Source organism: Sinocyclocheilus grahami, unplaced genomic scaffold (assembly GCF_001515645.1).
Source record: "Sinocyclocheilus grahami isolate Dianchi unplaced genomic scaffold, SAMN03320097.WGS_v1.1 scaffold302.1, whole genome shotgun sequence".
Lineage (NCBI taxonomy): Eukaryota > Metazoa > Chordata > Actinopteri > Cypriniformes > Cyprinidae > Sinocyclocheilus > Sinocyclocheilus grahami.
The window spans coordinates 1,590,755-1,615,091 of NW_015505481.1; the positions used below are offsets into that span (position 1 = coordinate 1,590,755).

Here is a 24,337-nt window from a genome sequence, read left to right on the forward strand (position 1 = left end):
CGCAATAAAAATAAGCAAATGATATGAAATATCTGAATGACAGCAATTCTACAAAGTTATTAAAATGTGTTCGAAACTTGTTTATACGACAGTTTCATCAGCACACGTATCTGATTTGTTTTGGTGAATACTAGAATTAAAAAAAAAAAGCAAACACTTTTCAAACCAAAGTCATGACTCGTGTAGATTATTATTTTTTATTTTTGTATATATTATTTTTTTATTTTTAGATTTGTATACTTATTTACTATGAGTTTTTATGAGCTCATAGTCATGGCGCGTATAAAAGCGTTTTCGAACCTATTTATTAATTTTGTTTGCAACGAACTGTTCGAAAGAACCGATTCGGCTCGGACTCCACATCACTTCACTGCATCGTTACATGGCTTTGCATTGACTGGGGTAAAGCCATAGAGGAGCTCACGAGACTGTAAAGGGGGCGTATGTTTAGGCTACGTCAGCGCTGCCAGCGTGGAGCGGCATGACACCAGGAAGTAACACCATTCAATTGACTGTACAAATATCGAAGAGAGAGGGTACCCGAGGTGGATTTTTGTGCTTGGATTTGCTTCCCTAAAATACACAGCACGCGACGACGCACGGGGGACACTGTTTGGTGTCGGGGGTTTCAACATTGCATGGATAAGCCGCCTGTGAAGGTAACGTTAATGTAGGACAGCGCGTATCATTCCCTGAAGGACTCGCTCGTTTGATTAATCTGAAGCTAATCATCATGTGACACTGAAGACTGGAGTAATGATGCTGAATGTTCAGCTTATAAATTACATTGAGCAGTTATTTAAAATTGGGGTAATATTTCACAATATTACTGGTTTTACTGTGTATTTGGTCAAATAAATACAGGCCTGGTGAGCATAAGACACTTCTTTCAAGAACGTCTTACAAAAAGTCTTACAGACCCAAACTTTTGAATGGTGGTATACGTAGAATACTTTAGTAAAATAAGGTCTGTGTTATATATTACATGTTGAACAAAATGGAAAAGTCTCTTAAATAAAAGTCTCTTTGAGTAATGCCGTAGGCCTTATTTTACTGATGAACCAAACCTATGCTGAAATAGTCTTTAGGGTTGGTCTACAAATTGACGTCAAGACCGAACAGCTGCATTATATTGCACTCAGAGCATGTGTAAATTCCTCTGCGTGTGTCATAAAACAATGAACGTCTGTTTAGCAGGATGCAGTATGTCGGAGAGCAGGGACACATGGCTCTATTGGGACACAGTCTGGCTGCATATATTTCTGTCCTGGAACGAGAAAGATTGAGAAAGCTGACCACACGCATCCTGTCGGATACCACTCTCTGGCTCTGCAGGCTTTTCAGGTATGCTCAAGTTTTCTCAGTGATCTCATGTGGTTTCGGGGGTTTCTCTTCTCCCTGTCATAAAAACACTTTTAAGTGATTTAAAGCTATTTCTAGAGATGTGTGTAAGAGCATTATTAATAGGCTCCACCTTTGGTTCACCTCAGCAAATTCTATTGGCAGTGTCTTCACTTGAAAAGCTTAGGCGGAAAAACACTGAGCTTTTCATTAGAACAATGACAGATTTAATGCTGAATAATAGTGGACAAGGGGAGTCTTTATCTCAAGTCTGTTTTTTTCAGTGTGTGCCTATTATATTAAATAGGTGCTTTTCCAATTTTATAAGATGATGTTTGAAGCAAATTACTAGGGATGCACGATATTGGATTTTTGCAGAATTTTTCAACTCATCATACCGATACCGATACCGATATATTTCCTTTTGTTTTGAAACAACACCAAGTGTCTCCTGTGCAGAAATTTTGAATTTTGGTTCGTTTTTAAGCAAGAACTTATTTGTTAGAATTAAACCAACAATAATGAAGGTTTTTTGACAGTACATTGAAGCTTTGAAAATAACTATAAATAAACTATATATCAATCCCTGCATTTCCCCCCCCAGAAAGATGCAAGGTTAACCTTAACATTTTATTTTAAGATTTAACATTTGTAGATGGTCTAAAGCAAAAGAGTTGTAAAAATTCTGAAAATCGTTTAGAGCTTATGATTTGTTTAAAAAATAAAACATATTACACATCAGTATATATAAAATTATTTAATTTACAAGTGTCATGTTTGTGATTTTTTTTTTTGTTCATTTTTCATTACTGCTTTATTTAATCAGAAACACAGTCTAAAAGTTATTTGTGTAGGCTATTTTACTTTTACTTGAATTAGAAGTAGGCCAACAGTGCCCCCTACAGATTAAAATTCTTTACCGAATGGGCGTTGGGACCTGGGGGAGGCTGCCGCTGCTGCATGCTGTTACTATTCACTCTATCACACCACCGAACGTGTCATTCTTAAATGCAGCGATCCAAACAGTCAATCTAATCATCATTCAGACAAAACTTTGCTTCAAGAATGAGCCTCAATGCTGACGTGATCTTATCGCTAGCACACCCTAAGCACATGTGAGTTAACACATTCCTCTTATCGGCAAGACATATCGGCATCATTTTTCATATCGATATGAAAAAATATCGATATATTGATACCCGATATCAGTATCGATAATATCGTGCAACCCTACAAATTACTATATGGTTTAACTTTTTCTACAGGTATTTTTTTAAGGATGCACAGATTTTTACAATTTTGGCTGATGCAAATAATTATTTTCATATAATGTCCGATAACCGATAAATGGCCAATATTAAAATTCTATAGTATTTTGTCAAAAAATTTAAATAAAACACAAAACTAAAACCAATCATTTTAAATGTTGCTAAATTTAGACATCATAACGTTATAATGAACAGAATAAAAATGGATCTCCATTTTGAGATTTGCTAAAGATTGCATTTAAGATATTTCAAAGTTAATTCTTTTTCGTAGGTATGAAAATGGCTCGGCATATTATCATGAAGATGACCGTGAGGGGCTGGTGAAGGTGTGTCGGCTAGCTATTAATACTCATTATGAGGACTACGCTACAGAGGGCTTTACATTGCTCAGCTCTAAACATCCTGTGATTTACCAAAGTGCTGCATGCAGACCTGGCCTGGGACAACATCTCTGCAGCCAGGTACAATGTCACTCTCCACTGAAATGTTTCACATTACCTCACTATATCAAAAAAATGTGTGTGTGTTTATGTGTAGTGGATACTGCTTACTTTGATAAGACAACTTTTTGTGTGTTTGTTTTTCAGCTGGGACTGCCTCTGTCAAGTCTTTGTATTGTGCCCTGTAACACCATGTTTGGCTCGTTGCACCGAATGGTAGGAAGTCGTCTTTTGGTAGATAAGTTTAGAATTAATGTTTTTAAAAGGGGTTTTTCTTGGGTTCACCAAGGCTGCATTTATTTGAACAAAAACAAGGTAAAAATAGTGATATTGGTAAATATATTGCAATTTAAATGAACTATTTTAATATATTTTAAAATGTAATTGATTCCTATGATTGCAAAGCTGAATTTCCAGCAGCCATTACTTTAGTCTTCAGTAGCTATGTTTCCATCACCCTGTTTCTATGCGCATTTTGAAGTATCACATCAGAAACGAGTGATGGAAACGCCAAATTTCAAATATAAATCCCTTAATTTGCAAAAAAGCTTTTACGCTCGCTTGAGGTGGTTTTCGGCTAGTGCGAAAAAGTGTTATTGCAAATAATGGGAGATGGAAACACGTTTGCCGAGTAAATTTCTCCATGCGCATCAAAAAAGTCATGTGACTTTGTGCTATGGGACGACGACAACCTGACTAACCAGCGGACCGATCTTGTTCAACAGCATCTGAAATGTTGGTATGGTCATTTTGAAATGCCCGAGCAAATTCTGTCTTCAAAGTATTTCTGTATAATTGCCTCCCAGAACTGTTACACGACTGCGTTCCCAAACAGCAGGCATCCACCTCTGAAAGCAATGACCGCATTTATTTTGTTTTGTCTGCTCGCTCTGAGGCGCAAGTAATTAATTTTATTATACAATATATGAAAATTATTATATTCAGTGGCTTCTCCTACTTTTCTTAGTGATATATAGTGCCTGTTTACCAGGAAGTGACGATTTTGTTCTCTTTGACTCATTGGATGGAAACGGTGCTTATTTTCAAATATTTTATATGATATTTCAATTTTGTGCATAAGTTAAATTCGCAGCTTTGGATGGAAACTCGGCTAGTGTCGCTTGATCCTTCAGAAATCATTCTAATATGCTGATTTGACTGTTTTTAAGGTAAATGGTCAACATTTGTATTTGGAAATTGGTTTGAGCCTAACTGATATATTTTAAAAAGTATCACCCAAGTGTATTTTAGAATTTGTCCAGTATTAACCTTAATTGTCTTATGTATTATCTTGTTAATGTATGACTTTTGTTATTTATTAGTTTTCACCATGAAGATAGGCTTGCTGCTGACATGATGGTGTTAAAAAATTCAATAAATAAATATGTTAGGTTGCTGCTCAAACAGTTGTTATCAAAGGTAAAAACAGTTGTGCTACATAATATATATTTTTTAAAGCTGTGATAATTCTTTTCAGTAGGTCTGTCACGATAACAACTTTTTGTTGTGCGATATATGCGTTCCCAAACAGCAGGCATCCACCTCTGAAAGCAATGACCGCATTTATTTTGTTTTGTCTGCTCGCTCTGAGGCGCAAGTAATTAATTTTATTATACAATATATGAAAATTATTATATTCAGTGGCTTCTCCTACTTTTCTTAGTGATATATAGTGCCGGTTTACCAGGAAGTGACGATTTTGTTCTCTTTGACTCATTGGATGGAAACGGTGCTTATTTGCAAATATTTTATATGATATTTCAATTTTGTGCATAAGTTAAATTCGCAGCTTTGGATGGAAACTCGGCTAGTGTCGCTTGATCCTTCAGAAATCATTCTAATATGCTGATTTGACTGTTTTTAAGGTAAATGGTCAACATTTGTATTTGGAAATTGGTTTGAGCCTAACTGATATATTTTAAAAAGTATCACCCAAGTGTATTTTAGAATTTGTCCAGTATTAACCTTAATTGTCTTATGTATTATCTTGTTAATGTATGACTTTTGTTATTTATTAGTTTTCACCATGAAGATAGGCTTGCTGCTGACATGATGGTGTTAAAAAATTCAATAAATAAATATGTTAGGTTGCTGCTCAAACAGTTGTTATCAAAGGTAAAAACAGTTGTGCTACATAATATATATTTTTTAAAGCTGTGATAATTCTTTTCAGTAGGTCTGTCACGATAACAACTTTTTGTTGTGCGATATATTGCCCTTGCTGCTGACATGATGGTGTTAAAAAATTCAATAAATAAATATGTTAGGTTGCTGCTCAAACAATTGTTATCAAAGGTAAAAACAGTTGTGCTACATAATATATATTTTTTAAAGCTGTGATAATTCTTTTCAGTAGGTCTGTCACGATAACAACTTTTTGTTGTGCGATATATTGCCCCAGAAGTAATTGCGATAAGCGATATTATTGTCATTTTATGCCACTGAATATATAATCATAATGAAACAGCATAATGATGTGAGAAGGCCTACACACTTCCAAATTACAACAAACTTTTAATTTTTAAGAATATTTAGATGGAAATGAAGTGTCAAAATATTAGATACCTTAAAAAACCTGAATAAATAGTAAATAAACATTTTCTAACAAAAAGTGCAAGGTAACAAGTAGAAAAAAAGAAAAATGCACAAAGAATTTGTATGCAGATTTTTCCATCTACAGAAATTTTCCCGGACCTTCTTTTCTCTGTAAATTAAGGGTGCACACTATTGCTGAAAAACACAATCACTACTTAGCAGTCAGATGTCCGTATTCACAAAGGCACAGATCCCTAAACAAGGCCATATCTGCAGATGAAACTTTTGTAGAAGCATTTTTGAAATTTGAACTAGCACCTCATGACTACACGATGTCATGTACGAGAAGCTGCAAAAGACACAGGCGCAAGTGGAATGTAAAAAACATGGTGACATAATTTTTTAAGTAAATATAATGGCCGATATATTGCATCACCAAAAATTATTGAGGTCATGTACATATATTGCGCGATAAGTCCATACATTTAGGCCTACTTTTCAGGATTTTTTGATGAGTAGAAAGTTCAAAAGGACAGCATTTATTTGAAATAGAAATCATTTGTAACATTATAAATGTCTTTATTATCACTTTTGATCAATTTAATGAGTCCTTGCTTAATAAAAACATTATACTGCCCCCCCACATTATATTAAACCAAGTAAAAAATGAACAAGGAATTTGCCTTAGTGCATATGCAAAACACTACAGACAGACACATGTAACACATTAAATTGAAAGACAAATGAAATTGAAACTCTTTGTTCAGAAAAGTGCAAGTAATGAGACCGTATTAATGCAATTAATAGAAAATGTGTTGAAATGGTGTGTTTTTCACTAACCTGTCTTTTCACAGGATGTTGCATTGCTTGACAAGCTCATCAGAGACGATAGTGAATCAGGGAAGCTTCCATTGCTGTTGATAGCGAATGCTGGTCAGTTCACTGTTAGACCTTATTTATTCAAGCAGTATAGTTTTTGCAAGCATTTGTTGGTTGTCAGTTTTGCATGCAGTCATTAAAATTCATTTAATCTCTCAGGAACGCCAGGTGCGGGTCACACAGACAAACTCAGTCGTCTGAAAGAGCTCTGCGTTCAGTACAATATGTGGCTCCATGTGGAGGGGTTGGTATTAGCTGGTCCTGTTTCTGTAGTACCTCTTGATTTACTTTTATATATTTAAATAAACAGATTTGATGTTTATAGTTAATATTCATCATAGTTTCATCATACTTTCAGGGTGAATTTGGCAACGCTTGTTCTTGGTCAGGTCTCTTCTACTGTCACGGTATGTTGTGTTTTTTTTGGCACAAATATGCCCGCATTTGTTTCCTGTCGTAAAGTATGTGCTATGATTTTCTTCCTCTCTCCATCAAGGCGGCCACCAAGTGTGATAGTATGACTTTAACTCCAGGCCCGTGGTTGGGCCTGCCGGCTGTGCCTGCTGTCACCCTTTACAGACATGAGGATCCGGCCCTGGTAAGTTGGACTGTTATTTTAAACACCAATCATAATTTTACAGCACGTCATATGGAAATGCAGTCCAAAGATATGACTGTACTATGTGCAAAAACCTGATGCTAATTATCCTCCCTGCCGGTTGGGGGCAGTCTCTCGCAGCAGGTCTGACCTCTAGCCAACCAGTGGAGAAGCTTCGGGCTTTGCCTCTCTGGCTGTCCCTTCAGTACCTTGGGCATGATGGGATTTTACAGAGGATTAAGCATGCCTCGCAGCTAGTGAGAACCCTGCCAACTTCATTTAGATAATCCGATGCACTGTACTTTAAACACAAGCATTACTCTGACCTTGTTGGGAATTGATCTGTTTCCCTGTAGAGTCAACAGCTGTTGGAGAATTTGAAGACACTGGCTTCAATAAAAACCTCGGTAGGTGAACTTGTCTTCATCCATTTAGCTGTATGTTGGTACAGAGTCTTTTAGTGTTACATCACAATCACCAAAAAAAAAAGAATGTGAATCAAAATGATTTTGAAGCTACTGCATATCAATATTTCCTATGTCCTGAGTTGGTGTTGCTTCCTTCATTTAATAAATGGATAGTTAACCCAAAAATGTCTTTACTCATCCCATGTTGTTGCAAACCCATATAACTTTCTTTCTTCCATGGAACACACACACACACGTTTTGAGGAATTTCTAATTTTTCATACTTGCATATAATGAGAATAAATGGGGACTGGAAAGAGATGCTCCTAAAAAGTAGCATAAAAGTGGTCCATGTGATTTGGGACCTATATTCCAAGCCATACGATAGTTTTGTGAGGAACAGATTGAAATATGACATTATTCACGTATAGGCTTCCCTCAAATGGCACCACAAAAATGTTTGGTAGGAGTGTTAACTAAAGCAATAACTATTAAAATTGTTTTCATTAATTGAAATAAAATCAAAATATTAGAAGAAAACTTAAAAACTTGAAAATGAGAAATGTTGCCTCGGCAGTAACTGAAATAAATTATGCTTAAATTGAAATACAAGCATTACTAAAACTGAAATAAATGTAAATGAAAGTTGAATAGAAATATTAAAACAAGCATGTGACACAATTACTAAAACTAAAAAAAAACTACAAATAAAAGCTCATTCAAAATACTGATATATATATAAAAGAATTGCATATAAATAATAATAAAATATCACTGCTCGATGGCCTTTGAAGACAAAATAATAACACAAGTTGACTACTTTAAGATTAGTTTTTTTTATTGTGCTTTATTTTGATTTTTGATTTCGACAGCCCCAGTTCCCATTCGCTTTACATGGGGAAAGAGGTTTGGAGTGACTTGAAGGCAGATAAATAATGACATGACCACCTTTACCTTTTTGGTGAACTATCCCTTTAAAATCTTTGACATCATCAGCACCTGGCAGGCATTTCTGCCATTTACAACCAGACAGGATCACTCTGTTAAAATATGTCCGCTGAAAATATGAATACATAATAACACATTTGGTAGCTTAATGACACCACTCTTTGCACTTTATCTGGCAGCTTCTTGAAATTTTGTTCTTTTCTATCTGTCAGTGGCCCACTTTTTCCTGTCACTCCTAATCACACTAAGGCTAAAACCTTAAAAGTTAGCAAACACCTCTGTTCTGTGTCACCACCATTAGGATATCCTTGACAGTGAGGTGTCTCTCATCGAGGCTTTGCGCATGGTAAAGAGCAGAGTGTTCGTCATATGTATGTTGTCGGTGTGCTTTGTGACCGTCAGCAATGTGTGCAGCTCTTATATTGTATACATAGTGTGGTAGTGAGCGTGGGTGCCTTGGTTTCAGGATGTGGTGTCTCATTCCCGGGTCCCTCCCATCTCCGGGGGCTCGCTGCGGGACGTGCTGGGCTCTCTTATACTCTCTATTGTAGGTGGGACCAACCCTCTGCCTGCTTGATCCCACTCCACTCCTTCTCCCTTTCACTCGTGCTGTTTCTCCACTGTTCCCTCCCTCACCATGTCCCCCCATAAGTGCTGGTGCTCAGTTTAAAGGCTTTTATTCGTGTAAAGGCCTGCCAATGCTACAGGCATGTGCAAAAACATTTGAGAAATGTCACTTCACAGAGCTTGATGTCTCGTTGGGCATCAATGCTGGACCTCGCTTTGGAGCAATTATGCAGCATCATGGGAATTGAGCAGAATTTATTAAAATGGCCCTTGTGAGAGATGGAGCGAAATTAAGCGGTGATGTTCCTGTGTGCAAATTATTTATATGATAGTTACAACTACATAGCTATAACAGGAACCACAGTACAACATTTATTTAATGTTTTTAAGATATTCAAAGAGGTAGAGACACTTGGTGATATTTATACGGCTTCATTTCCTTAATTTATGTCAATGGTGGTTAGACATTTGTTCATGAAAATGTCCATTAGTCATGAAGGAAGCATTGTTTGATAATTAGAATAATGGGCATTTGTCCTGTAATTTAACAACATAAGCTTTTCTTAGTTATAACAAAGGTTCCAGCATCACATAGACATTCCAGCAGCATTAATGCATGACTTTAGGTCATGTGCCACATTGTCCAGATTGACCTTTCAAACCAGTAGCTAGCAAACAAAAAGCCTTTCCATGACATTGCATCACAACATTTAAATATTAAACCAATTTCACAATAACATGGTAGTGCTCACAGCATGACATTAAGGCCTCCTGCAGTGAATGCTCATATTTGACCCTGGACAACAAAACCAGTCATATGGGTCAATTTTTTCGAAGTTGAGATCTACATATCATCTGAAAGCTGAGTAAATAAGGTTTGTTGGGATAGGACAATATTTGGCTGAGATATAACTATTTGAAAATCTGGATTCTGAGGGTACAAAAAAATCTAAATACTGAAAAAATTGCCTTTAAAGTTGTCCAAATGAAGTCCTTAGCAATGCATGTTACTAATCAAAAATTAAGTTTTGATATATTTATGGTAGGAAATTTACAAAATATCTTCATGGAACATGATTTTTACTTAATATCCTAATAATTTTTGGCATAAAAGAAAAATCGATAATTTTGATCCATACAATGTTTTTTTGGCTATTGCTACAAATATACCCCAGTGACTTAAGACTGGTTTTGTGGTCAAGGGTCACATGTGTAAAAGGTGTTTTGAGACCCCGTCCCCACCCTCTGTGTCTCTGATGTTTGTAGGTGGAGGATGAACTGAATTCTCCTGTGGTGGTGTTCAGGTTTTCACAAGACAGCGCTCGTAAGTTTTCTTTCCTTGGTTGTATGTTTTCACAAGACAACAGCACTCGTAAGTTTCATTTTCTTGGTTGTATGTGTGTGTTTATGTAAACCATTCAAACTTTTTGGGTAATTTTTTTTTGAGAACACTTATTTAGCAAGGTTACATTGTTATCCAAGATGATCATGTCTTTCTTTCTTCAGTTGAAAAGAAATTAAGTTTTTTGAGGAAAACATTCCAGGATTTTTCTCCATATTGTGAACTTCAATGGTGGCCAATGGGCTGCATGTCCAAAGTGCAGTTTCAGTGCAGCTTCAAAGGGCTCTACAAAATCCCACCTGAGGAATAATGGTCTTATCTAGCGAAAAAACTGGTCATTTAAAAACAGGTTTATATGCTTTTTACCCACAAATGCTCATCTTGCACTAGCTCGACTTCACGCATTACGTAATCATGTTGGAAAGGTGACACGTGATGTAGGTGGAAGCACCAACCCAGTGTTTACAAAGTAAACATGCAAAGAAAGTCAAACGCCCTTTACAAAAAAAGGTAATGTCGGACGATTTTGAAGTTGGAGAACCCTAACCCTAACACTAACCACCCTAACTTTTGAACCGGAGTACACAGACGAAGAGCTAACTGCGCGTGACGTTTCACACATGATTACGTAATGCGTCAAGTAGCATATCGCAGAGCTAGTGCAAGAAGAGAATTTGTGGTTGAAATGTATCTACATTTTTATTTTTTTAAGAAAGTGACCGATCGTTTAGCTAGATGAGACCCTTATTCCTCGTCTGAGTTTGTGTAGAGCCCTTTGAAGCTGCATTGACACACAACCAGCCGGCCACCATTGAAGTCCACTATATGGAGAAAAATCCTGGAATGTTTTCCTCAAAAACCTTTATTTTCGACTAAAGAAAGAAAGACAAAAAAACATAATCCACTGCATCTTCAGCGGCTCAGATGTCGGGAGTAAATGACTACTGCATTGTTCATTATTACATTCAACAACAGAACACCTCAATCGCTTGGAAGTCATTCTTTTCTACATCTGCTCCGAAGTCAACGCAATGGCGGACACAATCCGCCCAGAGCTGCTTCCGTGTACAACTGTTGGCGCAAGCTACATTAAAGTGATTATTACGTTTTAAATATGGTTATTTTTCTTACAAAAATGCATCGATTTGCTACAGGAGGCCTTTGTTCACCCCCCTAGTCTTTGCGACTTTACAGATCTTCTTTATGCACCAAGAGCTTGTAACACTCCAAAGAGAAAGGAAAAATTGAAATCGCATCATATGACCCCTTTAAGAAAATAACTCCGCAAATACTTGCAATTGCAGGTTTCAAACAGAGATGGCGACAAAGAGGCAAAACTTACAGGCTGCAGCTTTAATGTGGCAGTAAAGACATTTGTTACAAAAGATTTTGAATGAATGCTGTTCTTTTTTTAACCTTCTATAAAAGGGTTTCTACAAAAATATTATGCATGTGTATATACTAAGAGATATTGACTAAAATCCACAAAACTTTCATTTTCAGCCTCAAGTGGTGGCTCAGTAGAAGGCTATCTTGAAGGGGAAAGAGATATCCTTGATGCCCTTAACAGATGGGTAAATGCTTCTCTTACTCACAATGTATTAGGAGAAATAAGTAGGCTGAATTGTGAGCATTTATAATAGAGTGCCGAGATCATTTTCTTACAAATGAGTCACCCGACTGCTTTGATCTGATTTGACAGTTGGGTGAGCAGTTGGCGCAGCAGGTTCCGCTAAGTGGTGTGGATGTGGTTGAGCTGGAAGATGAGGGCACATGTGTTCGCTTCAGCCCCCTCATGACCGCTGCAGGTAAGACATTTGGGAGACATTTAAAATCAGGAATGCTAACACAATGTTCAGGCCCAAGCCATACTGACTTAAGAACTGGAGGCATACATGATGGAGCTAATTATAAATTTAAGAAATCCTGGGTTATGTGCAAGCTCTAGACATTTTAATAAGCCTATATTAAATAGGTGCAAGGAATAAATCAGAAGAAATTGGCTAGATAGATTTCTGAATAAATATATAAATAAATAGAGAGTGAGAGAGAGGATTGATAAAAACATTTCTGCAAAAATAGGGGCTTGAGTGGACTATTCTCTGTCCTTAGTTCCTTAGTGCGCAAAGATATAAAAGTATCATTGATTTTATGAATTGTCAGTTGTATTGCAGTGGTGACACCCAATTCATGTTAACATGTTAATGCTAACAATGCTGTATATGTGTGTAGCTCTTGGCACTCAGGAGAATGACGTGGCTGCACTTGTGGAGAAGCTGGGAGAGATGATCCCAGTGCTGAGCTGCACCCTACGCTTCAGACAGGACTTCAAGGATGAGGTTCTACAACAAGCTTCACTCTCGTACATTGAGGACCAGAGCTGGCCTGGTCTTGGAGGTGTGAGGTGAGACTCTGGAGTCAAACCTGCATCAGTTTACAGCAAATTTTACATTACATTCATGCATTTGATGGATGCTTTTATCCAAAGTGCATTTGAGGTATACACACGTCAGTTTTGTGTTCTTTGGATATCGAAAATGTGACCTATTCTGCTAGCTGAGATAAAAGGATACAGTGACCCTGATATCCTCTATTCCTCACTCGGAGAAGAAGGAAACTCGCATTGTTGCAAGTTTCCACAGTGTTAAACAGGTTATTTTTGTTTGTTGTTTGTTTTTCAAAAGGTATGAGGCCAGAACCACAGACCTGGATGAAGACAAGAGACATCACAGTGTGGAGAAGATCAACAGTGACTTGCTTAAGAAGCTGATGGAGCTGGATACTGACCTGTACTTTTCTGATGGTAAATTCCTGATGGTCTTATGATTGACAGTTGTAGAATTGGTGTAATTCACATGAACTCAGTGACCCTGTCTTGTGTGCAGGTCCTGAGTTTTGTGAGGAGAAAAACTGCATATTTATTGGTATGGCAACAGAAGACCTGGATGTGGCAGAGTTGGTGGAAACTGTAGTATCTATTGGAAGAGACATTGAGGAAAGTGGAAAGGTTTGCACTGACTTTTGCTTTGGACAGGTGTTTAATAATTGAAGCAGAAAATGAAAATCAGAAACATAAGAAGATATAATGCATCTGTGTATTTTTGCGGCTAGTTGTTTGAGAACATGACGGAGGTTGTGAGAAGAGGCATACAGGAAGCTGAGCAGCAGCTTCAGAAAGCAAATGAAGAGAAACTTATGGAGGAGGTGAGTGAATATGTCTAGGTGGACAGCGGGCTCCAAAAGTCTGAGGTCACAAGATCTCATTCAAACCTGTAAAATTAACCAAATAAACTTTATGGCATAAAGTGGTCGAGAAATATTTAAAGGGGTCATGAACTGCCGTTGTTTTTTATTTTGTACTCTGAGGTACACTTATGTTATCAAGATTTTTCTTGTAAAAAAAAAAAAACCCCTCATCAGAACTCTCTATCTGAATAGCCGTGGTGGATTGTAGACTCGGACGTAAACGCCCAATGCTGTGATCCGCAGTAAAATGAAGTGAACAAAGGACCAAGTTCTTACTGACGCAGTCTGGATCTTCATTAAAAATAAAGTTAATTCACTCTTTCCTAATGTTGGGATCAGAAGGAAGGCAATGCAATGACTGTTTTTCCACAGTGTGGCACTGCAAAGTGTCTTGTTGTCTTCAAAGCATCTTTATCGTTTGGTTTCTGCGTAGACCTGTGTTCACCTCTCGTTATTCACACTACATGTGCAAATCGGTGGGCGGGGCTGAACGGGCAGCGATGTACAAGCAGGCGTTGATGATGACTTTTGGTCATTTTGGCAGATTGGCTTCAATCTGCTCATTTTTAGACTAACGAGAAAGATTTGAGTTCTGAAACTTACAGGATGTTTTTATAGTACAATGACCTCTTAAATGTCAAAAGATCAAGGGAATTTTGGTTTGGTTAGTTTTTTTTCTTTCACTTGATTTATAGGTCAAATATTTTAATATGTGATATTTTGCATGTGACTCATGTGGGATCCTGATCAAGACAAACCAAATACTAAAACATTCAGAAATCAATTTTCCATTTCAACAATGCTGGTTATATAATTGTAATAATTTTCTGATGAAACCATAAAAAATTTTTACTTTTCAGGGTGTACTTCGACAGATCCCTCTGGTGGGCTCTGTGCTTAACTGGTTCTCCCCAGTTCAGGCCTCTGTCAAAGGAAAAACATTCAACCTAGCTGAAGGTATAGATGCTTTAAAGTTTGTAATGCACAAAAATGTCAAATAAATATCAGTTTAATTGTAGCTTTCAGGTTTTTATAGCATCTATTTTACCTCCATAGGTTGCCTGGACAGCACCGAGCCCGTTTATTCTATAAAAGCCCAGATGAATAAAGAAGCTTCCCTCGATTCCCCCAAGTCCATCACCAAACGGTTTCCAGGTAACGGTAACATCTTGATCTAAGATCAGTGTGACCCTAATTACTTTGTGTCCACAACATAATTAAATCACATTTGGTCTTACACTGATGTTTACAGAACTCTCAGGTTAATCAAACCATGTGATTCACAGGCCAAAAACTCTTCCGGCGGCAGGGAGCGGGCTCAGACTCTGTCAGTGATACCAGCTCTGTCAGCCAGCTCGAAGAATCGTTCAGGGAAACGGCACCCGTGCAGGCCAGTGATGCGGAGGAGGCAGAGGTCCCTCAGGAACGTCATGTCCACATAGTGGCGGAAACGGCTTCATCAGACCAGCGTGTACCAGAGGGACAAGAGACAGAGAGTGTAGACGCCCTTAGATAAGACCACTCCTAAAGGAATGTCCCAGAGGTTGGCTTTGTCTCACGGAGGAATATGCATCCGTGACCTTGATGCCTTGAGCAAACCACTCTTGCAATTAAGGAAAAGAAGCAACTTCAAATGCAAATAACAAAACACTGGAATTTCATGGAAATAATGTCTGAATATACGTCCCTTTTTCTTCTCGTAATCAGTTGCACATTTTTAAGGTTTGGTTAATCATATATTACAGGGTCTCCTCACAGTTCTTTATGTGCACTGCCAGTATATCCTTCCATAGTGGGTGACACAGCCATTACGTTTTGGTTTTGGACGCTTATCTTTGTCATCTATAAGCCTGTCTGACAGGTTTTTCTGATCCATTTCCACACATTATTTACACAACGAAAGGGCTATTGTGGCCTTACCGTCATGTACATTAATGTCAAAATGTCTTGTTTGCCAAAAGCTGGTCTTGCTTTATGTACTCTCCACAGGCAGACGTGTGAGAAAGAAGGTTGATGCTTGAAGACTCATGCAGCTGTTTCTAATCAAACGATAGCCTTATTGCACTTTTATGTACAGAATGTCACACTTTAATCAGAACAGCAGAATATTTATTTATTCTATAAATAATTCTCTTGGAGGACGTTAGGCTATTTAGAGATGAGTAACATTTGCTATAAGTCTCAAATAAGTTTATTAAATCAAACCGATATCCATCCAGCACTTTTGGCTTTACCAATAGTGAAAAGATTATCATATACTGTTCTCACTGTGAATAATGTTTCAGAGATGTCTCTTTTGAGTAATCGTTACATTTTTGGATGTGTATGAAGGCTAAATATAATGTACTGAAATGAAGATCTTTATTTGTTGTTAACACCAATGTTAATTGTTTTAGCATATACAAAAAATGGAAATGTAGTTTAATTTAGCATATGAATATTGTGTGAATTATTCATGAGAAGTAAATTCACTACAGCTAGAACACATCCATCCATGTTTTTTGGGGCATAAGGTGCTCATTTCATAACTGTGCTTCCTTACTGAATAATAAGCCGTGCCGTACCGAGCCGAGTTTCTACTCCAGCGCCACCAACTGTCAGAGTAAATTTGCATTTTCATTCTGCCTGTTTGCCAGATTTTACGCATTATATTGCATTTTCATGTTGGTGAGAACAGACCTTCACCTTACTAATAGACACAAGGATTCATTATTATAAAAGAAGAGCGATTGTGTTTGTTAAACTTTGTAGTTAAAATGTTACATGTTCTAGTGGTTTGTTGCTTTTATATTTTTTTTAATTTTGTTTTCATGTCATCTTGATTGTGCCTTTTGTTGTGGTTCAAAATAGCCTTTAGGCACAATTATGTTGACACCAAACACAGCAGTATTAGTCAGAAAGGAAACGACTTTTATTGACACAAGACCAACAGTGATTGGATAAACAGTGTAAAATGATCATGTTGCCTTTGACATCAGCTCCGCCCATGGAGAACGGTGATGCAGAGATGGCAACAGATGACACCTGGGAGCAGAAAGGGAGTGAGCCTAGCAAAGCTGAGGCAGAGCCAGGAGGCAGCCCTGGAGGAGATCGGGGTCAGGCTGATGAAGACTCCCCTCAAGAGGAAGGAATGGAGGAGGAGGAAGAAGTAGTGCCAACACCTAAAGTAGTCCCCACACAGCCAAATGCCCCCAAGAAGGAACATGTTAACGTGGTCTTCATTGGCCATGTCGGTTAGTGTTTGCATACTGCATTTACATGATATATTTGATGCCAGTGTCCTGTTTAAACTCCTCAAGGACTGTTTACTTTTGGGTTGATTCTCATGAAAATATTTTTAATGTTCCGGCCAGATTTAGTTTTAGGTACTTTAAATAAATAAATGTATTTTAGTTTATTGAGATTATATTATTCACTTGTTTTGGATTCCTTAATATATAGCCGAGGTTGTTGGCATTATGCTGAATTATAATATATATCTTGGCAAGATCTTCATGACATTTCTTGAAAGGTTTGGTGTTTTAACTTTTTATCTTTAGCTTTCATTTCAGTTTCTCAAAATAAGCAGTTCCAGTAACGTCACAGTTTCATTCATCTCATTTTTTGTACTTGGCTCTAATTTGCTTGGATTTGTTATGTAAACACTTTAATATTAATCCGTTACAGACCTGCCAACCTGTACGCAGTTTGCGTAGCGGCTACGCATTTTGACCTCAAAGTACGCTGGTACGATTTGTCACTCTAAACTACGCAAAAATCTAGTGACGCGCAGTATTCAAAACAAGCAACCGAAAAAGAAGAGTTCAACCAATCAGAGCGTTTTTATTTTGGTTTTGCATTTACATAATTTCTGCGTTTTATTTCTCTCCTAGTAGTTTATAGTTTCAGTTCAAAGCGGCTCACGCTCGCCCCGTCAGATGCTCTGACAGAAAGGCTGCGTGTGAGGCTGACAGAGACGCGCTGTTTAATGTGTTTGAGATGTGCTGTTTTCCTTAATGCATAACTTACATTTCACAGGTATATTCTCCTTCTGTAAATGTTAAAAAAGCCATGGAAATATTTCCATTTTGCTGTCAGAAGTGCATGAACTTTTGCTTTGCGATTCTCCGCTAAACTCCACAGACTTCATTTAGAATGAGCGCCGCCGCAGGCATTCGTGCCAAACAGACAGAGCTCAATGAAATAGGAGCGCAATAACTGACTAAAATATACATTTTGCTGAAATATTTGTAGTTGGACAATAAATGTGACATATGCAGAATTTTAAACCTACAAGTAAGTGTATTTGTATGATAGCACTAACTGTAAAGTGTAATGGGGTAATCAAGAGCATCATGGGGAACACCTTTTAAAATGTCTTTAGAGAACAGAATTTTACCGTCTTTATCTGTCCTGGCCTCACCCTGTCTCTCTCTCTAATCTCATTTTCCTCCAGATGCTGGCAAGTCAACTATTGGAGGACAAATCATGTGAGTTGTTGATTTTGCTGCAGTGTTTTTTAGCAGATATTGTTGGTTTTTCCATCCCACGTTTCTGATAGCTTATATTCTGCCCCTCCTCCACAGGTATTTAACAGGAATGGTGGATAAACGAACTCTGGAGAAGTATGAGAGAGAAGCCAAGGAGAAGAACAGGGAAACTTGGTAATTAGCTTAGTTAATAAGTTTATTTACCAGAACATCTGGTGGGTAGTCAAACAGATTCCCTCCAAATACAGCTTAAGCTCATAACACTTCAGTACTTTTTTTTTTATATTTTTTTTTTTTGCCTAAGGTGGAGCAGTTTTTCATAGTTAATGGTTTTTCTCAGGTACCTCTCTTGGGCCCTTGACACAAACCAGGAGGAAAGAGACAAAGGAAAGACTGTGGAAGTCGGACGTGCATACTTTGAGACCGAGGAAAAGCACTTTACCATTCTGGATGCACCAGGCCACAAAAGCTTCGTGCCCAACATGATTGGTGGAGCTTCACAGGCTGATTTGGCAGTGCTGGTGAGTTATAGCTTTGAGTAGGCACTCAAAAAGAACAGTGAGTAGCATGAGCTCTGAGCAGGTTGAATGTGTTAATGACTCAGTAGAGGGCGCTATTTGTCTGTCTCAAAAGGCTTGACTTTCACTCACAGACCAGAAACTACTGCCTGTTCATTCTTTTCAGTCTCTGAATTCATTTTTCATTATTTCTATCTGAAGGTAATCTCTGCAAGGAAAGGAGAGTTTGAAACGGGCTTTGAGAAAGGAGGCCAGACGCGGGAGCATGCCATGTTGGCCAAAACTGCTGGAGTCAAGCATTTGATTGTACTTGTAAACAAAATGGATGATCCAACAGTGAACTGGAGTCTGGAGAGGTCAGAAGATGGACATTTATATACAGAGACTGTTGTTATTGTGTTTTATTTGGTTTTATGAAAAAAAGGGTATTGAGTGTTAATATTTTTATACTGTTTGCACACAGGTACGAAGAATGCAAGGAGAAACTTGTTCCGTTTTTAAAGAAAGTCGGGTTCAACCCCAGGAAAGATGTTCATTTCATGCCATGTTCGGGACTTACTGGGGCCAATCTAAAGGAGCCAGCGGAGTACTGCCCTTGGTATACGTAAGTGTGGATTTGCGGTTATTCAGTTTTTGTTTGAATGCTTTTTAACAAGTATAAAAAAATCACTGGCTTTCAACCTTTTTGACACCAAGCCATCCCTTCTAAGCTGAAACATGCCTCTGTTGCTTCTGTAATAAGAATTTATAAGCTCAAAAATATGATGTCAGTTTATTATTGTTTTCTCCTATGTGATATTTAAATGTAGTTCTATTACCATAGGCTTTATAGTACTTACTGGGGCCCCCCTAGAACTTGGCTGAGATGTCCTGATTGTCCGGGGCCCCCTGGTTGAGAACCACTGCTTTAAATATCATAAAAAGTACATGAATAATGTGTCTCACTATTGTGTATTATGGACAGAGGGTTACCATTCATTCCACATCTGGACAGTTTGCCAAACTTCAGCAGATCAAGTGATGGACCAGTCAGGTTACCCATAGTAGACAAATATAAGGTATGTAGAGTGGAGAGGAGGTGGAGAAAAAAAAAAAGTATATAATTTTTACCCCTCGTTATCTTGAACTGTATGAATACTTTGAAGTTCATCATATGTCATGCATGACTTTCCTTTTTAGATGTTTGATTTAGAAAATCTGATGTCCCATCACATGGTTTTGTTTAAAAAATATGCTTCTGGTGATTTTGCAGGACATGGGCACTGTGATATTGGGGAAATTGGAGTCGGGATCAATCAGCAAAGCTCAGCAACTTGTGATGATGCCCAACAGGGTAAGATTATTGTAACGTAACCCTTTAAAACATCAGGTTTTGTGGCAAGAATTGACTGACATATCTGTGCCCGTCTCATCTGTGTGCAGCACACTGTAGAGTTGCTGAGTTTGCTTTCTGACGATGTTGAAACCGATGATGCTGGTCCGGGAGAGAACTTGAAGTTGCGACTCAAAGGCATTGAAGAGGAGGAGATCTTGCCAGGCTTCATCCTCTGCAATGCTGAGAACCTTTGCCACACTGGTCGCACCTTTGATGCCCAGGTCAGTGAACTCCACTGTAATTAAAAGAATGATCCAGCTTCAATACAAGTTCAGTTCTGTCAATATGATTACTCCGTTTTCTTGTTTTTGTTTTGCAGTACTACATATTAATTGTGCTTTTGTCTCTGCCATCTCAGATAGTCATCATTGAACACAAGTCAATCATCTGCCCAGGTTACAATGCAGTTCTTCATATCCACACCTGCATTGAAGAAGTGCAAATTACGGTAATGGCTGCAAAGGTTTTTTTTTTTTTTTTTACTACACATATTTAGTGTTTGTGCAGAAATTTTCTTATGGTGTAAATCTGACTATAAGCCTGTAGACTTTAGCTCGGGTGAGTGTCCTCATTTACAGTTGTGTATCAAAGTGGTTTAAATGTGCCTCTGGCCCCTTTACAGGCCTTAATCTGTCTGGTAGACAAAAAGACGGGGGACAAGAGCAAAACACGACCCCGCTTCGTCAAACAGGACCAGGTGTGCATTGCTCGCCTGAGAACAGCTGGGACCATCTGCCTTGAGACCTTCAAAGATTTCCCTCAAATGGGACGCTTCACCTTACGAGATGAAGGTGAGGGGACATTATTGGCAAAAGCAGCTCTAATTTGTCTTTAACTTGGATTTTTTTTTATTTTAGATGTGTTTTGTCAATGTCTTGTCTTTTAGGGAAAACCATTGCCATTGGGAAAGTGTTGAAACTTGTTGCAGAGAAGGACTGAAAAGAATGATTGGTGGTTCTGAAACGACTGACCGAGGCGGAGGTAGATGCTGCTTCAGCCGCAGCACACTTCATAGCCCTCCTGTCCTTTCTCCTCTCCGCCTCCCGAAGACCAGCTTAAAAAACTTCTCTTAAAGAAATCAGTTTTTAAGCAAATGAAAATGAAATCAAGTCCACATGTGTCAGCTTTCTCATATTGAGAGCTCAGCGATGCCATTGTTTTAGGTTCTCCCCCATGACCTGTCCTTCATCCATCTGCACATGTTAAATGGCAAGAGATCTAGCTCTCTTCCAAACTTTTTTATTTTTAGAATTTTTCTTTTTGCTACCATCAGAGAAATATAATGGCAGCAGATACAGTAAATGTATGTGGACCAAGATTTGCTTGTTAACATAAAGTGATTTATGAGCAGTAAAGTTCGAATGATTAATCAATTGAAACCAAAATGTTAATATCTTGGTTGTACATGTCTCCCATTGTTTATTCCCATTTTGGTTTCTGTTCACATAACGTTCTTGCAAAGTGCATGAGCGTGTTCACGTTATTAAAGCATCTTCTATGACAATAAAATATTAAATTGGGGAAAAATGTAATTGTTGAATTCTTTTGTGCTATATGATGGAGTTTCTTCATAAAAATTTGATAAAAATTTTTTTTGATAGAAATTTGTTGATTATAAAGATGTCTTGGTAAGCCCTTTGTAAAAAAAAAAAATGCTTTGGTCTGTGTTGTTGCTATATTTCTTATTTGACTTGGACTCCATTTCTATTTTTTTTAATGTTTAGTCAAAGACAGAAATCCTAAGCATTATGCATTACTGATTCTTATATCACTGAATGCATTGCGTATGCAAACTGCAATGATATTTTCAGTGTTTGTAGATGGTATAAATCCCTTGTCCTGTAAAAGATGGGTTTATGAACTATCTTTAGCCCTTTGCTTAAACCGGTTGCAATGTAATTTTTGTATTTGTGGGTGCAATTACTCTGAGACACAAATAGGGCAGTGTGGTCCAGCTCCAGATGTTCATACTGACACACCCACAGGGAGGGGCTTTCGCTCCACTGTATTTTGTGGATAAATACAGTAACTGGCAGGCAGAAGTGGAACAAGAGCTTCTGTATAACCATTGATGGGCTCTGAGCTTTCTAAGTAAGTGTACTTCATTTTTTGATTTGTATAGTTAAGTGACTATGAATGATTTTTCTATAAAAGCAATATTTTTTAGTTTTCTGTGTCTCTGTTTTGAATCCTAAGGCTGAGTTTATATTGGTGGTCTTACATTTCTGTAGATCAAGATGCATTCCAGCATATCTGTGCGAACGGAGACTGATGAAGCTGGTTCATGTCCTGGAAAGGCATCCCACAAAAGAGTGAAATGTGGCTGGAGTCACTTTAAAAAGCCAGCCCTGGCCATCTTCATTGGGGGTCTTCTCTTTGGCACGGGCACTGCACTGTCCTTGTTGTACTTCACCCAGGTGGGCAATGTGCCCTATTTAGTAGGACCTATATTCTTGTCTGTGGGGCTGATGTTCCTGGTCACTGGACTTGTCTGGGTGCCTGTCATCAAGCAGAAGATGGTCCATACAGCAATGACCCAAATGAGCCATGGCAGACCTCTGCTACCTGAGCAAGGAATTCATACGCAGTCCTGTGTTACCATTTCATAGGAACTCTGAGTTGAATGTTTGATTTATTTATATAATGTTTCTTTTTTCCTGTGAAATGAGAGATGTTATATATTTTTGTGTACAGTCTATAAATGTGTCTCCTGTTGTAAGTGTTTTTTGTTGTTTTGTTCCCGGTAAAAATCCCTACAAATTAAAATGGCTTTAAATGCTCACCGCTGAGGTCATCAGAGGTCAGAATTAATTCAGCCCAAACTGAATCGCTGCATATGAGACCTGCAGAATACTGAAAAAGCACAAATATGTAGGTCAGCTCTGTGGGGAAAAAAAAACATTTAGAGGGAAAATATGAAGCACTGTGTTTGTCTACCAGTACATCATTATTTATTGATTATGATTTAATGAATTCGGTTATTTGTCAATTATTGTTAATATTGTTATAACGTACTGATGAGTGTGTTCATTGGGGCACTTTGCACCTAAGAGTAGCTGCTTTATATATTTCCCCAGAAAAGATGTTAATGTTCTTTATGTTCTCGCTTTATTTTAGGAAGCAGCAGTAGTAATAAGTACGCCTGATTCATGAACGAATCGGTTTTTGGGTCTCCTCATTTGATCTAGTTACATGTCATGCACAAAACGATTCGTTTACGAATTGAACTGAATCGGTCTGCATTCGACTCATTGAACCGAGAACCGCAGTATAAGAGCAACCGAGAATTTGGGGCTCCTGCAATCCGAACAGCAAGCAAGTTCATAAATAAAACGTATCAAAAATTAAGTTACTAAAAATGCTCATGATTGTATGACAGTTTTGTCAACACACATGAGAAAAATTGTTTCGAAGGATAACGTTATAATTATAACACATTAAACACACATGTAGGACTAAACCTACAATCAATCAATCAATGTAGTGTAATGACTGGAAAATAAATGAATAATTTACTTGATAAAACCAATACTATTCTTTTAAAATTGAATTGTTACTTTTTTATTTTATTTATTATTTTCTGTATTTATTTTTATTCTTTTTACATTCGTTCGTTCATTCCTTCTGCAGGGTTGGTCCTCCAAACATACACACACACACACACAGGTTTGTTTTTGTGAAAAGTGGGGACATCCCATAGGCGTAATGGTTTTTATACTGTACAGACCGTATATTTTATTGCCCTACACCAACCCTACCCCTAAACCTACCCCTCACAGGAGACTTTGTGCTATTTCAGATTTTAAATACACTCCATTCTGTGTGATTTATAAGCGTTTTGAAAAGTGGGGACATGGGGTAATGTCCTGAAAAGTCACCTTCTCCTTGTAATACCTATGTCATACCTTTGTCACAAAAACGCGCGACCACACACACACAGAGTATTGTTAGTATTGTATAAATTAGTATTGTTCAATGTAATGCAATTATTTTCTAAATGACTGTTTTAAGAGCTGAATCACGAATGCTTCTAACTGAACTGTGAAACATGGAATTACAGTAAACATTATTATTAAAAAACACGCAACTGGACAAATGCTGAATTTAGAATAACTTGCTCTAATAACCCCTGTGCCACGTTATGGAAGGAATGTACGGTACCACGTCATGACGTAAATTACGCCATGACGTAAAAGAATCACGACTGATTCGAACCGTTCGAAAAGAAACTATGCAACGAAACGTTTAATCGCTACGGTGAATAATTAATATTTTAGAGGTGTCGAGCAGTATTTTCAGCGCCTTCTAGTGTCCGGGGTTGATAAAGGAGGATCGCTTGAAACAAACGCATCCAAACAACCAACCGACGGCTTGCAAAATGAGGGCATCATTACAAATCGGCCA

At 37.8% G+C, this 24,337-nt stretch overlaps 2 protein-coding genes across 2 annotated transcripts; both read left to right on the plus strand.

Moving 5' to 3' along the window:
- The first annotated feature begins 1,198 nt into the window (after nt 1–1,198).
- LOC107601286 (pyridoxal-dependent decarboxylase domain-containing protein 1) lies at nt 1,199–16,115 on the plus strand. The gene is made up of 20 exons (XM_016293421.1): nt 1,199–1,344; nt 2,881–3,070; nt 3,197–3,265; nt 6,439–6,517; nt 6,623–6,707; nt 6,822–6,870; nt 6,960–7,061; nt 7,193–7,318; nt 7,418–7,468; nt 10,250–10,287; nt 10,333–10,355; nt 11,829–11,899; nt 12,028–12,133; nt 12,558–12,729; nt 13,010–13,128; nt 13,211–13,332; nt 13,437–13,529; nt 14,432–14,528; nt 14,628–14,726; nt 14,858–16,115. The coding sequence occupies exons 1-20, from the start codon at nt 1,199–1,201 to the stop codon at nt 15,085–15,087; spliced, it is 2,067 nt and encodes a 688-aa protein (XP_016148907.1). The 3' UTR covers nt 15,088–16,115.
- Nucleotides 16,116–16,509: 394 nt separating this feature from the next.
- Nucleotides 16,510–21,475, plus strand: LOC107601287 (eukaryotic peptide chain release factor GTP-binding subunit ERF3A-like). The gene is made up of 12 exons (XM_016293422.1): nt 16,510–16,804; nt 18,007–18,040; nt 18,137–18,214; nt 18,381–18,561; nt 18,760–18,914; nt 19,022–19,162; nt 19,523–19,616; nt 19,811–19,891; nt 19,981–20,154; nt 20,292–20,381; nt 20,556–20,724; nt 20,820–21,475. Exons 1-12 carry the CDS (start codon nt 16,525–16,527, stop codon nt 20,870–20,872), a joined length of 1,530 nt encoding a protein of 509 aa, XP_016148908.1. The 5' UTR covers nt 16,510–16,524; the 3' UTR covers nt 20,873–21,475.
- The last annotated feature ends 2,862 nt before the right edge of the window (nt 21,476–24,337 follow it).

Coding starts and splice junctions, on each gene's coding strand:
- LOC107601286 (XM_016293421.1), top strand. CDS start 1,199: ATGCAGTATGTCGGAGAGCAGGGACACATGGCTCTATTGGGACACAGT. Junction 12,134..12,557: donor CCCCCTCATGACCGCTGCAG/GTAAGACATTTG, acceptor ATATGTGTGTAG/CTCTTGGCACTCAGGAGAAT. Junction 14,727..14,857: donor CATCACCAAACGGTTTCCAG/GTAACGGTAACA, acceptor TGTGATTCACAG/GCCAAAAACTCTTCCGGCGG.
- LOC107601287 (XM_016293422.1), top strand. CDS start 16,525: ATGATCATGTTGCCTTTGACATCAGCTCCGCCCATGGAGAACGGTGAT. Junction 16,805..18,006: donor GGTCTTCATTGGCCATGTCG/GTTAGTGTTTGC, acceptor ATTTTCCTCCAG/ATGCTGGCAAGTCAACTATT. Junction 19,892..19,980: donor TTGTGATGATGCCCAACAGG/GTAAGATTATTG, acceptor ATCTGTGTGCAG/CACACTGTAGAGTTGCTGAG.